This window comes from Phyllostomus discolor, chromosome 5, assembly GCF_004126475.2.
Source record: "Phyllostomus discolor isolate MPI-MPIP mPhyDis1 chromosome 5, mPhyDis1.pri.v3, whole genome shotgun sequence".
NCBI lineage: Eukaryota > Metazoa > Chordata > Mammalia > Chiroptera > Phyllostomidae > Phyllostomus > Phyllostomus discolor.
The window spans coordinates 100338042-100354343 of NC_040907.2; the positions used below are offsets into that span (position 1 = coordinate 100338042).

General features: G+C 38.5%; 1 protein-coding gene across 6 annotated transcripts in view; it reads right to left on the reverse strand.

The window, feature by feature from the left end:
• Window positions 1-16302, reverse strand: part of GCC2 (GRIP and coiled-coil domain containing 2) — a 92955-nt gene that overhangs the window by 8589 nt on the left and 68064 nt on the right. For 3 of the 6 annotated variants that reach the window (XM_028511289.2, XM_028511286.2, XM_036026635.1), the window contains 4 exons: window positions 15548-15765; window positions 11315-11512; window positions 9940-10079; window positions 6169-6370 (listed from right to left, as the gene is read on the reverse strand). In XM_028511289.2, coding sequence (XP_028367090.1) covers window positions 6169-6370; window positions 9940-10079; window positions 11315-11512; window positions 15548-15765 — 758 coding nt within the window. The remainder of the gene's footprint in view (window positions 1-6168; window positions 6371-9939; window positions 10080-11314; window positions 11513-15547; window positions 15766-16302) is intronic. The other 3 variants (XM_036026634.1, XM_028511288.2, XM_036026633.1) reach the window with 2 other exon arrangements.

The window sequence follows — 16302 nt, forward strand, 5'->3', positions numbered from 1 at the left end:
AATACCTATTAAAGTACCAATGGCATATTTCACAGATATAGAACAAACACTTCAGAAATTTATACGGAATCATAAACAACCCCAAATAGCTGTAGGAATACTTAGAAAGAAGAGCAAAGTAGGAGGGATCACAATACCTGATACCAAACTATATTATAAGGCAACTCTAATCAAAACAGCCTGGTACTGGCATAAAAATAGACACACGGACCAATGGAACAGAATAGAGAGCCCAGAAATAAGCCCAAGTGTCTACATTCAATTAATATTCAATACAGGGGGCAGCAACATAAAAGGGAGCAAAAATAGCCTCTTCAACAAATGGAGTTGGGACAGCTGGGAAGCTACATGCAAAAAAATGAAACTTGATCACCAACTTACAGCATAGAGAAAAATAAATTTAAGGTGGAGAAAGACTTAAATATAGGTCGTGACACCATAAAAGTCTCCTAGAGGAGAACACAGATAGGAACATCTCAGATATTCCACACAGCAATATTTTCACTGACATGCCCCCTAGAGCAAAGGACATAAAGGAAAGAATAAATGAATGGGATCTCATCAAAACAAAAAACTTCTGCACAGCATTAAAACGAAAAGAGAACCAACCATATGGGAAAACATATTTACCAATGATACTGTGAACAAGGGACTGATCCCAAAATTTATAAAGAACTCACGGAACTCCACTCTAAGATAAGCAACCCAAATAAAAAATGGGCAAAGGACTCGAACAGACATTTCTCCAAGGAAGACATACAGAGTGGCCAGAGTCATATGAAAACATGCTCAGTATCACTAGCCATCAGAGAGATGCAAATTAAAACCACAATGAGATACCACTTCACACAAGTCAGAATGGCCATGATGAATCAACAAAAAAGTGTTGGAGAGGATGTGGAGAAAAGGGAACCCTAATGCACTGCTGGTGGGAATGCAGAATGGTGCAGCTGCTGTGGAAAACAGTATGGAATTTTCCCAAAAAACTAAAAACAGAAGTGCCTTTTGACCCGGGAATTCCATTGCTAGGATTATATCCCAAGAACCCTGAAACACCAATCCAAAAGAACCTATTCACCCTAATGTTCATAGTAGCACAATTTACAATAGCCAGTTGCTAGAAGCAACCTAAGTGCTCATCAGTAAATGAATGGATCAAAAAACTATGTTACATTTATGCAATGGAATTCTATGCAGCAGAAAGAAAGAAGGAGCTCCCACTCTTTGTAGCAACATGGATGGCACTGGAGAGCATTATGCTAAGTGAAATAAGCCAGGTGGTGAAAGACAAATATTGTATGATCTCATCTTTAACTGGAACCTAATAAAAAAAACAAACAAGCAAGCAAAATATAACGAAAGATATTGAAATTGAGCAGTCTGACAGTGACCAGAGGGAAGAGGGGAAGGGATAATGGGAGAAAATGGTGAAGGGTTTATAGGAAGAATTATAAAGGACACAGGACAAAAACAAGGGGGTGGTGGAAACAGGGGAAGGAGGTGAAGAGGGATGGGGTGGTAGGGAGGGGTGGGAGGAAAAGGCAGAAAACTGTACTTGAACAACAACAACCACAAAAGAGCAGGCCATTACTTCCCATTAAACATTGTAAAAAAAAATAAAAAAATCTGCAATCAACCTATCTGCCAGGGATGGGGTCTCATCTGAAGGAACAATGGATAAGGATCTGCTTCAAAGTCATGGTGGATGGCAGAATTCAGTTCCTCAGTAGATGTTGGACTGGTGGTCTTGGTTTCTTGCCACATGGGCGTCTTCCACATGGTGTTGGGAACTGCCCTGCCTGGTATCAGAATCTGTAACTCCTGACAAGGCTAAGGCTGAGGTAGTGGCCTTGGACCGTAAACCAGCAAGGAGACAAAAGCTTATCTCCCTAGCAGGAGTGCTGCTTCTGCTGCTTCATTCAGAACTGAACCCCAAAGCTTGGTTGGTTAGCCAATGACCGGTAAGATTCCCCAAGGGGGAAACGACCTAAGACAGGCACAATCACCTAGGAGTCCCCCAAGAAAGGACTTTGGGAGCTACAGCAAAAGGGGGTGATGGACCCTCGCTCCTCGGCTGTGATAAAGCCTGAGTCCTCATGTCTGGGAGAAAATCTCCTTATCCCTTGGTTGCCTTACTTCACTTGCTCCACCTGAAACAATGACAGGGTGGTGCAGCTCTGTGCTGGAAAGGGTGGGTTCCTGGGGTGATCAGGCCTAAGAAAGAATATGTAAGATCCTGTGAAACCTGCTTTGTTTAGAATGCTCTCAGCTGAATGATAGGGGTCCAAGGAAGAAGTAAGTTTGTTCTTTAAAGTTTTACAGCTCTTTCATCCTGACTCAAAATAGGCCCTCAGACTTCCTTGCTTCCTATTGTTTGATCCTTACTTCCTGGCAATGTTTAATGAGCTTTACCTGAATTCCTATGCAAACGAAACCAATAAAAAGCCTCTCCGGAGGGGCAACGGGGTGCTCTCCCCACCAGAGAGAGTGGCCATATCGTTTTCACTTCCCCACAGGACCTGGTTGTCTCTGTGTATGTTTTTTTTCGAGTGTTGATGAGCTATCCACAGTGTTCCGTGGTCACTGCCGGCCGGTGATCATGTCAACATGGCAGCTTGCATCAATGAAGTGTGTAAGTGGAGGAAGCAGAGGGTCTGCTACCAAGACAGAAGTCATAATCTTTTTGCAACCTAATCATGGGTGTGACATCCTATCACCTTTGATGTAGTCTACTGGTAAGAAACAAGTCACGAGGCCAGCTTACTTGCCACTTGAGAGGAGAGGATTACATAAAGGCATGGCACAGACATGTGCAGGAGGAAATACATGGGGCAGGATGCCTTTTAGAAGTCTGCCTTCCAAAATCTGCAAGAAGAGCTTCTAGAAAGTTGAAGGAAGGGATATTCTTTATTTAGGGATAGACCACTGGGCACTAACTATGCTTCCTCCCATAAGAGAAGGAGACGGCTCCCAGGAACAATGACAGCTAGGTGACTGTAAATACTCCCCTAACAAAAATGCAGAGGTTGTATGTTTGTCTGGAATGAATGGTATATTTCTGAGTATAAATCTTGTAACATAGTAAAAATTCAGCTATGTTCTCAGATCTGGTAGGACCCGGCTCTGTGCAGCCAATATTCCTGGCAGCTATTCACCTCCTGAGGTCAATGAGAACCAGGGAAAACCCGTGCTCAGAAACGATACATCTGCTCTTGCCCTGAATAATTGTTCTCTTCTAATAAGATCTGGCACTCTCTGTGAATCAGATCAGGCACTTACAGTGAGTATGTTAGTGTTCATTCTTTTCCTGCTGTTAGGTAGGACAGATGGTGAACTAAGGCAGGGAGGAGGGGGGAGACATGTCTTACTGGTTGATTCAACAGTCCTGAACCTGATTCAGTAAGATTGCTGGGTGCTCCAAACATCACAAGCAGGGATAGAGCAGGAGGAAGACCTTGAAACTCTGCTGGAAAGGGAGCCTCTGAAGCAATTTCACTAAGACAAAGCTTTTACTAACTGAGAAAGAAAGCTTTTGTAGCTGTACATTATTCCCAAGGATTAGAAGGGGTAGGAGGGGGAACCCAGAAGCTAATTAAATTATATAACCTTGAACCCCAGAAGTCGGCACACTCAGATTAGCTGGGTGCCCACTTGTAGCCTTGGCTCAAATGCATAGAACACACCTACTAACAAACTTACTAACAACTTTCTTTCTTCTATACATAGGACATTCAGACTAGCCAGGTGTCTGCTTACTTGTGCCTTCATGCTTATATGTATTTCATAAATGAACTTGCTATCTCATATCCACTATACATGTTTGTCTCTTGCTTGAATAATTCTGTTGTGAATGAGGTAAGAACTGAGGAGCAACCTGGGGGTGCGGGGTCTGACTCAGGTTTCTCCCTGGTCAGAAGAAGAGTGACTAGGGGTTGAAAACTGTTAAAGATGGATGACAGCTACAAGGAGCATTATTATAGTATTCTCTCTATATGCTTGAAAATGTCAATAGTTCAAATGTTTTAAAACTAAAACACATTCCCTGCTACCGCAGAGTTTCAGGAAGAGTTAGGTGCATTCAAGATTTGGCTCCACTCACAACCCATCACAATGGCTGAGAAATGCATTGCTTCTAGAGGTGTAATGGATATTAATACTGCTTTACAGAGGTGCTGAAGACCCCTCATCCATGATGGCCTAGCATGCAGAATTCAGATAGTTAATGATGCCTTACAAGTACATGTATCAATCTCAATACTGTGGGTTAGAACTGGAACAAAACTGCAGCCAAGGGAAGAAACTGTGAAGTTCACGGTGTTAGCACAAAAATTCTGAACAGCATTGTTCTACAGGGATCCTAGGAAAACATGCCAAGCTCATATTTGTGTGCTTGCATCAAAGTGTGATGAGCCTAGGTAAGGCAAGTTGGTGGAGGCCTTTTGTGCTGATCACCAAATCAACCTAACTAAGATGACAAGAAGAAACTAGAAGACTGGTTAGGCCTCTAAAATCGACACAGAGTTGAAAACCCTGTAAAGTAGTTGGCTGCAGTTGTGTTGTGGTTAAGGACTATGGCAGTCTCAGGCCAATGATGCTATTGAGGAGTACTTCAAACACAAGAAATGAATAAATAAACTTGGCTTTTGTTTCTCAAAGAAAAAACTAAAACAAAAATGAGACTATGATCCTTAAGGTACAATTTCAATTTAGGTAACTATAGCAGCTATATGTGAATCATTTTAAAGAGTTTATGAAATCACAGTGTTAAATTTATTTGACATGAAAGTGTTAAATATAGGATAGCTTTAAAGTTATATAAACCTGGAAAAATAGACTGTTGTATATGACATAGACAAAGTGTTAAGCCATTAGACTGTTGTCTCTAGACTATTTTTGTGTAGAAGGGGTGAAGAAAAGAGGAAGTAGGGGAGAACAAGCCAACACATGTTAAAAAATTACGATGTGAAATAAAACCACATTCTTTGATTGAAAAGACTCTGGATTTCCAAAGATCCAGAAGCTCAAACTATGAAGCCTGACAAAGATGTCTACTAAGAAGAGCTGCTGGTGGCTAACTAGCCTCAAGTTACAACAAAACAAAACAAAACAAAACAAATCAAAACCCTGGGCCATTCTACACAGGCTCCTCTTACACAAATTGCACTTTAGGGAGAGGGCTACACTGAATTGCCTGCCTTCTGCCTGCACTGTGTTTCTGCTATTTGAGCCAGCTCTTATAAAGAAGTTCTTGGAATCCTATTTCAACTAATAGAACTGAGGCTTTCCAACAGGAGCTGTGTGGCTCCAACCAGCCAAAGTGTCTTCTATTCTGACCAATCAGAACAGTGCCTTCTCCCTGGCAGGTGTGGCTCAGTGAATTGAGTGCTGGCCTGGAAACCAAAGGGTCACTGGTTTGAATCCCAGTCAGGGCATGTGCTGGGGTTGCAGGCCAGGTCCCCAGTAGGAGGCGCGTAAGAGGCAACCACACGTTGATGTTTCTCTCCCTTTCTTTCTCCATTTCCCTCTCTAAAAAAAAATAAATTAATAAAATCTTTAAAAAACAACAGCAGGATCTGGAGTCCTCATTTGCATGAAGACAGACCAATCACAAACCAGGGGTAGGGACTTCTGTCAATATAAGCTAGCTCCTCTGTGGACCACTTTCCCTTTCTGCTGAAGAATGACTGTTTCCTTGGTTGAGGAAACAGGAGCCTCCCAGAAGCACAGCAGAGCAGATCAGCAAGGAGCAGAGCCAACCTGTTTAGCAGGAGAGGGGCCTGGACCAGGGTTGCCTCATAGCTTTCCTGCATCACAACTGAGCTGTTTCAGTTTCCTTTATCACATGCTAAAATGAGGATTCCTGCTGGCACTGATATGGTGTCAACAAGCATGGGTTGACAAAACTAAACACTGTATTTTATTTTGCTGCAGGTTAAAAATTATATAAATGTCCTATAGTTGCTGAACATTGTTAAAAAGTTAGCTCTTTTCCTAATCTAGTTGCAGGTTTACAAATATGATAGAACATCCAAATAAACAAAATTAAAAGTTATAATTTTAAGTCACAGTGTTATAATCAAGATTGTAAGCACACACACAAAATTTCAACCACAAGACAATATTTAGTGTAAATTATAAGGCAATGTTTTAAGACTTTGCTTCACCTACCTTGAGCAATTGCAGCAAGTTTTCCCTTTTCTTCAGGACTGAGCTGCAACATTGTATCTATGACAGGAAGAAGCCTTTCTCTTTCACTACCTGGTTTTAGGAAAATGAACTGCAGCAACACGTTCTTCAAGTACTCCAGGTTAGCTAAGGACTTCTCTCGCTCTTGATTTCTTTCCAATCTTCTAATTTCACTTTTGAGAAGCTGGTATTAGAAAAATGACTTTAAAAAGTAGGTTTTAGGAGCTTCTGGTTAAACATGGCAGAACGAACAAGTGCATTTTTTCTCTTCCCCCTAAAATGCCCACAAAATGACAATAAAGGAGAGCCTAGGAGAAAAATGTAGATGAGAAATACCAAGAAGTTCTAAGATGGAAGAGATGTAATGTAAGTAACTCAGTTCAGCTGCTGATCAAGCGCCACAGACAAGAAGAGAGAAAGTATACCAAAGAAAACTGCCTGCCTCACAAGTATAATGGAAACTGGGGATAAAATCTGAGGACTATGTAAAGGCCACATAGTGGTGCCATGATGCTTCCTTTACCTTCTACTCTATAGAAACTAAGCTGGTGGGCTCAGGGTTCTGGGTTACGGAACATTGTAAGGAGTGCAGGCTAGAGTCTAAATGCAGGGGCTGAGGTGAACATCTGTCTCCACCACTAAACTCTTTCTCTGTCCTGCTCCTAGAACCCCAGGCAGTAAAGGTATACATAGTGAAATAATGTTTACATGATGAACAGCAATTAACTAAAACCAAAGTCAAGTGTAGGACGAAGTGAAAATTCTGGAATGTAAGACAATCTAAATTACTACCAGAAAAATGGAGCAAAGGATATAAAAAACATGGTAGGATGGTTAGTCTTTAAGGAAGATTTCTGGATTGAAACCAAAAAACATACAGTGTTTATTTTGTCACTTTAGGTTAGTCCTGGAAAGTTAGCCAACTCTGTCCTAAAACCTAGGGTAATTTTTAAAAAGTGACAATAAGGTCTAAGAAATCATGTGAGAATGTATATGTGTGGCAATAAAATATTTAAATAGTCACAGGTTCACTGGGCTAGTAACTAATGATTTGTTAGACATGATAATGTTTTAGCTATGTGGGAAAATTATTTTATAGATATACATACTAAAGTATTTAATGATGGGATATCATAATATATATAATGTACTGTTAATACCTGAATAGCTGCTCAGTATTAAAAATTATTCTGACAAAGAACAGCTGGTGGCCCTGCATGGTATTGGGCAGAAGCATGTGCTTTCCAGAAAGACAGGAGTCTGAATTTTGTTCCACTGTTTATCAGCTTCAGTTTTTCTGTCATCCATTGATTTTGTTAGAACTAGAGTCTCAAGGTCTGGGCCATTCTTACTAAATAGTATTCTTGCTAGATGTTAAAATGTAGCATAGTATTTTCAGACCAGCCATAAACAGAATAAGCTGGACAGAACCTAACTTGATAAGTGTAGCCAAGTATAAAGAAGAAATCAGCATGTAATTGACCAAACAGTGAATATAAGCAATTGAGGCAGGAGATGGTCAGGAGTGAGGAAACTCCGAAGGCACCCTAGGACTAAGACTAAGGACCATTGATTCAGAACAGAGACCCTGTTCTAAGACTAGTTTCTCAGAAGTGAGAAAACTTCAGAGGTGCCCCAGGACTAGGACAAGGGACACTGATACAGGACAGAGATCCTGTTGTAAGACTGGTTGTTCCCGTTTTCTGGTAAAGTGCTGAATTGCAGTGAATCATGACAGCACCCATGCAGAAGATGCTATATGACCCCTCCTCCTTCATTATAATAGATTAGCATTGTGGGACTCCCCTCCCCTGTTGGGTAATCAAGGAAAATCATAGGAGACCACATAGCTTAGAAGTAATATAACTACTTATACATGCACAATAAAAGCCTGCCAAAACTAGCCAGGAAATATCTGTTCTGTAATAACAGAATCCCTCTGGCCATTGAGGGTGAGTTTCTGCTTGGAGTTGACCTGCTTCCATGTTCTGTGGAGTGTACTACCACTTAATAAATCTGCTCTCTTTCTTTTTGCTATAAACTCTCTATGAGTGTTGGTTCAATTCATTGTTTGCAATCACCAAGAACCTGGTTACCTGTGCCCACCTGAGACACAATGGTTAAGCCTCCCTTGGGAAGAGAGAGTTTTGGATGCAAATCTCATCTCTTCAACTTGCTGCAAGTAAATAAAACTACCTTGCAACAACCACTTCTCCTTTTTTGAATGGAGCACTCCAAGGTAAATCCCCTGAGCCTGGTTAACAATTATGAGGATCAAATAATTATAAAACCCAGGTCTTGGCTCATGAGAACTACTCAGTAAGTAGTATGATTATATTTGGAGTGTTGATATATCATTGAGCCAGAATGAAAATATCTCATTTGTGTAATCCTCAACTGCTCCACAATCTACCTACATGTTCCTGGCATCTCTAAGAAGGAAAACTTCTTATGCCATTTTGCCACTTGTGAAAGTAGTTTAGTGCCATAAACATCAGCAGAATGATCTGAATAAGACATATTCCATGGTTTATCTTTAAAATTTAAGGAGTTGATAGGGGAAAGAGAGATGAAATCCTTTTTAGTGCTAGCTGCATTTTTCTCCCCATTATAGTGTTAGATAATCACTAACAGAATCTATACCCAATTAAGCAAGTGTATATTCAACCTTATATTCTGACTGAGATCTTGTTATAGTAACAGTCAACCATACAAGAACAAAGAGACATTTAACCTGACCTCAACCCTGGAGTGTCCAGCCACTAGGAATGTGAAGGCTGACCATCATGTTCCAGGAACCAGTAATGAAGACATTTATCAAAGATGTCCTTTGATATTTCTCCTTGAAGCTGAGAGATAGCTGGCACTGGCAAAGGCCATAAACCACAGGTGTCAGGGGAAGAGAGGAATGCTAATTGAAATGGAGAGATAACAGCTAAACAAAGGGAGTTTGGGAAGAAGCCTCCCGACTCCCCTTTCAGCTTTTTCCCCTTAGTCCCAAGGGAAAGGGCACCTCTCTGCTCCCCCTAGGAATTTCCTCCTCTTAGATTCCCACGTTTTCCTTATATAAGCTACTTCTGAAAACTCAAGGGGAAGGTGGATGTTAGGGTGTTTACCTGCCACCCTCTCAGATCAGTGGCCTCTGATATTAATAAAAATGCAATTATAATCCAATCCCTGTCTCTGCTTTTTGGCTAAGTGGTGACAGGTAGCATGAGCCCTGGACTCAGTTGCCCTCCAGTTTCAGACCTATACCTATTTTTTAAAAAAAATACTCACTCAAGCATTCATATATATACGTGATTCATATACATATACACAATATATTTTACTGATTTTAGAGAGAGAGAGAGGAAGGGAAAGAAACACTGATGTTAGAGAGAAACATCGATAAGTTGCCTCCTATATGCACCCTGAACAGGAATCAAACCCACAACCTTTTGGTGTAAGGGATGACCTTTCAACCAACTGAACCACCCGGCCAGGGACCTATTTAAGTTTTATTTAAGCATATGTGGAATAATGACTTCTAAATCTATTACAGTTTCTTAGAAAAAGTAGGAATTAAAATAGTATTTATATAATAGATATAAAAGCAATTAATATTTCTTGATTTCAGGAATGTAATACCATTAAGGATCAAGATATTATGGATACATTTGCCATGAGAGTTTTTAAACTTAGGTAAGTATGCGTGGAGGGTCAACAAACCCAAACTAGTGTATTTTCTTATTAGCAGTTTCTGGACCTTACCTTAATTTGCTCCATAAGGATTGCATTGGTTGCTTCCGTTTCCCTGAGCAGTCCATTTAAGTGATCGGCACTTTTTGTGGTGGAACTGAGCTTTTGCATCAATTCTTCTTTGGTAAAGTCAGCATGCCACAAAGGAGGCTCTATAAAATGTTCCAATAATTAATTTTCAAAATCAGACTACTGATGAAGATTCTAAATAAGAAAAATATCTTAGTAGGTCCACTCTCTTTGCTATCCCTCTGGTCAACATAACCCGATTAAAAAGTTACATGTTGAATGTAACACAAATAGGACAATTTCTGTTGTAAAGTATACAATCTAATTGAATATACCTATAAGCCCCAATTCCACAATTTGTTAGGCTTTTGTTTATAAATTGTTTTATTAATTTTAGTACTCATCCTCCTCTATTAATGTTCCAAGAGCTTGTGTCATTTTACTTATAAATGAAATATTAACATTTACTGATCACTTATTATCATGGACTCATAAGAATTTTATATGAGGTAGAGTTGGCATCATTATTCAAATTTTATAGATGACAAAACAAGCTCAGAGTCAACAATTAATTTTGGCAAAATCACAAAGCCAAGTCTAATTCATGGTTCTATTGCCACTCTACAGTGATGCCTCCATCTCACCACTATTAACTTCATTTGAAGGAACCATAATTGCAGTTTCCATCCACATCATAATCAATGACTGTGGATACAGTCTTTACTACTCCAGATCCTGAAAATTTCCCCTGAATTATGAACATTAGTATTCATTATAAGTAAGAATAAAATATACCAAAACTTCATTATTATTTAAGAATGCAAATTTAGTACTACTACTTCATTGAGAGGAATAAAACTGCTTCTTGGAATGGTGAGAGAATATTTATCATACTTTCTAATACCACTATGGAACTTCCAACCATCTGTTTCTGGTTCAAGCTTACGGTTGAACTCATTTTAATTGGAAAAAAAATTTCAGGGTGGGGGGGATCCTCAGTTGGTTGGGTGTCATCCTGCAAACCTAAAGGTTGAAAGTTTGATTCCCGGTCAAGGCACATGCCTGGGTTGCAGGTTTGGTCCCCAGCTGGGATGCATATGGAAGGCAGCCAATCAATATTTCTCTCTTACACTGATATTTCTCTCCTCTCCCTCCTTCTCCTTTTCTACTCTCTCTAACATCAAAAACAAAAATGAAATAAAACAAATACACTTTTTTAATTCTTTCATCCTGCAGTAAACTTTTCCATTTGAAAAGGCGTGGAATACTGAAAGAAATTTTACTGGACTAGATCAAAACAGTACTTATAACTTAGAGTAATATTAATAAGACAGAACAGAATTAAACAAGAAAAACATACTTAAACAGAGAAACATACCAAGTTTAGTTTCAGAAGAATTAAGTAGCTGCTCTAAAGATTGTATGTGAGTGCCAGCAGAAGATACAGACTCTGTATCAGTTGTCTCCATTCCTTCTCCCTCCTCCCGGGTCCCACAATGCATGTCCAGAAGGGGCAGGTCTGTGTTTCTCTTTTCTCGAAGGTTTTTCACAGGTTGGTGGGAAGAAGCTGAGCCTACTAGTTTTTTTAAAAAAGGGGAAGTGATTGTTCAAAATCGATAAATTTAGCATTAACAGAGATACACAATGAAATTAAAATGATCCTAATGAGGTCAAATAATATGGTAAGGAATTAGAATAGAAAAAAAAAGAGTAAATGGTGTATAGAAAAGAACTTCTAAAATGGTCCCCAAAATTTAGTGACTGAATTTTTAACCACTGAAGTCATTTCAGCAGAAGCTACAAATTAATTGTACTAGCTGGATAAGCTAAACTATTAGATAACACAAAGTTCACAATATAAACAGTTCATATTGGTAGAAATTCTAAAACTAGATTTTAGCTATGTTTAAGGATTAGGTATTTCAGATAGCTGCATTTTCTGACACAACACACTTGCTAAAGGCTCTTCCACAGATGTTCTTGTTGATCACTGCCTTCAAACATCCACCTCTACTGGTTCCTACCATTGTCTGCTCACATCTTCAGTGTTCAGGCAAGAAGAACCTAGAATCCTGGGCAGGGAACTAATCAGTCATAATTCATGGGCAAGGCTTTCCTGCTTGTTGGTAATGAACACTTGCATAGAAATATATGGTTGGTAAGACACTTTTAGACATTACTTTATTAATCCCAAGAAACCTGACATTGAGAGAAATTAAATGACTTTGTCCAGGATCCCATATCTAATTCAGGGACCAGAATTCTAACCCAGGTCTTCAATGTCCAGGAAGCTGCTTCCCATTTCCTTTCAAACATTAACCCTCTGACTACATTTGTTGAGGTATTTTTCTGGATTTCTGATATTTGCTAGATTACAGTCTCTTTTGCAACCAGTGTTTCTCTGGCTGATTACTATCTGTGTTGATTCATGGTATATGTTAAATTTTCTTGAAGCTTGTTTCTGACCATGACAAGTGATTTATGACTGCCAGTGTCCTGGTGAAATTTTTCCATGCGAAAGAGTATTAAGTCTATAGCTGATACTTAGGGATTTATTCTGGGGATGCAAGGTTGGTACAATATCTGTAAATCAATAAACATTATATACCACATAAACAAAATGGAGGATAAAACCACATGATCATATCAACAGGTCCAGAAAAATTTTATCAGAAAAAATCTGATAAAACCCAGCACCCATTTATGATAAAAACTCTTAGGAAAGTGGGAACAGAGGGAACATATCTCAACGTAATAAAGGTCATATATGTCAAACTCAGAGTCGACACCATACCCAATGGACAAAAACTACAAGTGTTTCTCTTAAAATCAGGAACAAGACAGGGATGTCTGCTTTCACCTATCTTATTCAACATAGTACTGGAAATCCTAACTATAGCAGTCAGATAAGGTGAAGAAACAGAAGGCATCCCAATAGGAAAGGAAGAAGTAAAACTGTCATTATTTGCAGATGACATGATATTGTGTATAGAGAACCCTAAAGATCCCACCAAAACACTACTAGACTGATAAATTCAGTAGAGTAGCAGTATACAAAATTAATATACAGAAATCAGTGCATTTTTATACACCAATAATGAAATATCAGAGAGGGAAACTAAGAAAACAATCCCATTCACGAGTGTTTCAAAAAGAATTAAATAACCAGGAATAAATTTAACCAAGGATGTAAAGACTTATACTCAGATAATTATAAGACACTGAAGAAAAAACTGAGGAAGATAAAAGTAAGTAGAAGTATATATCCTGTTTATATATAGGAAGAATTAATGCCATTAAAACATCCATACTATCCAAGGCAATCTATAGATTCAATGCAATTACTATTTAGATACCAATGGCCTATTTCACAGAACTAGAACTAATATTTCAATAATTTATATGGAACCACAAAAGACCCCAAATAGCCACAGCAATGTTGAGAAAGAAGAACAATGCTGGAGGAATCATGCTACATGATATTAAACTATACTGTAAGGCCACAGAAATCAAACAGAATGGTACTGGCATAAAAACAGCCATATATTCAATGGAGTAGAATAGAAAGCTCAGAAATAAACCCACAACTTTATAGTCAATTAACATTTGACAAAGGAGGCAAAAACATACAATAGAGTAAAGATAGTCTATTCAATAAATAGTGTTGAGAAAGTTGGACACGTGCAAAAAAATGAAACTAGACTACCTTCTTACAGCATACACAAGAATAAACTCAAAATGCATAAAAGACTTAAAATATAAGACTCAAACCATAAAAATCCTAGAAGAAAACAAAGGCAGTAAAATCTCAAACGTTTCTCATAGCAATATTTTTTTTTATCTCTTCAGGCAAAAGAAACAAAAGAAAAAAATAAACAAATGGGACTATGTCAAATAAAATGTTTTGTACAGCTAAAGAAACCATCAATGCAATGAAGACAACCCACTGAATGGGGGGACATATTTGCCAATGATACATGTGATAAGGGATTAACATCCAAAATTTATAAAGAACTTATACAATTCAACAATAAAATAATCCAATTAAAAATGGGCAAATGATATAAATGGACACTTCTCCAAAGAAGACAAATAGATGGTCACAGACATATGAAAAGATGCTTTAAGTCACCAATCATCAGAGAATGCAAATTATAACCACAGTGAGATATCACTTCACACCTGCCAGAATGGCTATCAACAATAAATGAACAAACAATAATTGTTGGCAAGAATGTGGAAAAAAGGAACCCTCATTGCACTTTTGGTGGGAAAGCAGAATGGTATAGCCACTGTGGAAAACAGTATAGAGTTACCTCAAAAAATTAAAAATGGAACTGCCTTATGACCCAGCAATTCCACTACTGGGAACTTATCCAAAGAAACCTGAAACATGAATTCAAAAGACTGTATATACCTGTATGTTCACTGCAGTGTTATTTATAATAGCAAAGATTTGGAAGTAGCCCAAATGTTCATCAGTAGTAGAGTGGATAAAACAGCTATGGAACATTTATTTACACAATGGAATACAACTTGGCCACAAGAAAATGAAATCTTACCTTTTGCAACAACATGGCTGGGTCTGGAGAGTATTATGCTGAGTGACATAAGCCAGTCAAAGAAAGACAAGTATCACTCATATGTGGAATCTAATGAACAAAATGAACTAACAAGCAAAATAGAAACCAACTCACAGATGGAGAACAGGCTGGTAGCTGTTTGGGGGAGGAGGATGGAGACTGGGTTGAGGGGATGTAGGGATTGAGCAAAAAAAAAAAAAAAAAAAAGAACAAACTCATGGATACAGACAACAGTATCGTGAGTGCCAGGGGGAGAGGAATAGAGAGTTGTGGGAAGGTGAAGAAAGGTATAGGGGAGGTAAGTGGTGATAGACAGAGACTTCACTTGCAGTAGTGAACAAACAAAAGTGTACAGTTCCTATGTTATGGAACTATGCACCTAAAACCTATATAATTTTGTTAACCAGTGTCACCCCAATAAATTTAAAAGGAAAAAAATAAACCTAATACTTAATAATAAAATGTAGCCTCATTTTGGCTGACATACTCCCATCTCTTCCAGAAAGCAGAATGGATGATCTGTGTGTGGTTGAGCTAAAACTACAACTAATCAGAAATTTGAAAGGGAAGAAGTTGCACTGGCCAAGCAATCCTACAAGTTCAGTGCTGTTTGAGTGTTTCCAAGCCTTTTGCTCTCTAATATTTCTAACTTAAAAATAGGTGTATTTTGATGAGTAACAATGAAGAACCCCAAACAGATCCAGTGAATACTGGAATTTGGACACAAGTCATAAGACTGACACATTATGTTTGAGTCAGAAAAAGGAAATACTCTAGTACATGGAGGCTGACAAATACATGAAATTCAGTATTATCAGGTTACATAAGCTAGTGTAAGTACAATCTAGAAGGGTGCCAATGGTTCCGATATCTTCTCAGGGAGCAAATCCAAAATGTATTAATCACAGAATTAACACTGGCTGTCACCTAGTAAATTTTCTATTTTCTTAGGAATTTTTGAAGAATTTATTTCAGTGACATAAATACATGATAACATGAACAACTCGTTTCCATGTGTACATACATACTTTTTGTGGTTGATTCACTCTTAAGCTGTAAAAGCTGAGCCTCCACCTTGGAAAGCTGCTGCTGCAGAGTTTCCACTGTCTTTCTGTGCTCTTCCTGCAAATGTCTCACTTGATCTCGGAAGCTGTTGCGAAGGACCTCATTCTGGGATGTCAGATGACCCACAGTCTGTACATGTTCAGACTTCATCATCATGTTCTCTGATTGCATTGAGCATAACCTGAAAGGTGAGAGGAACTTAATGAGATCTTTCAACTTAGGATGCTGACTCAGCCTTTTCATCTGGGTCCTGCAGGAGAATTAGCCCTGAGATATCCATTGAACATATGAATTAACTTCTCTCCTATGCATCTATATGGGTCTACTTGTGTAACAACATGGTGAGAAATGATGCTGGCTGTCATCTAGTTTAAATCCTATTCTGTGTTCAATAGTTCAGGTGAGAAAACTTGGTTGAGAAACTATCCTGTATGGTTCAGATGAGAAACTTCCTTCACAGGTTATTAGAAAATGGCATAAAAAACTATACTTTTAATTAGTGCACATTTGGTTACTTATGTAAAAGCTCATATAAAAACAGGATTAATAAATCTGTTCTCTATTACTCTGAAAACACACTAAAAAGGACACCAGCTTTTGATTCATAAAGAAAGACTTAAAGGCAAGTATCTTCTTTTGAGCCAATTAACATGTCACTTTGAAACAAAAAGACTTACCTTACTATACTTGTTTCTGAATTTCACTGCACTTCAGAACC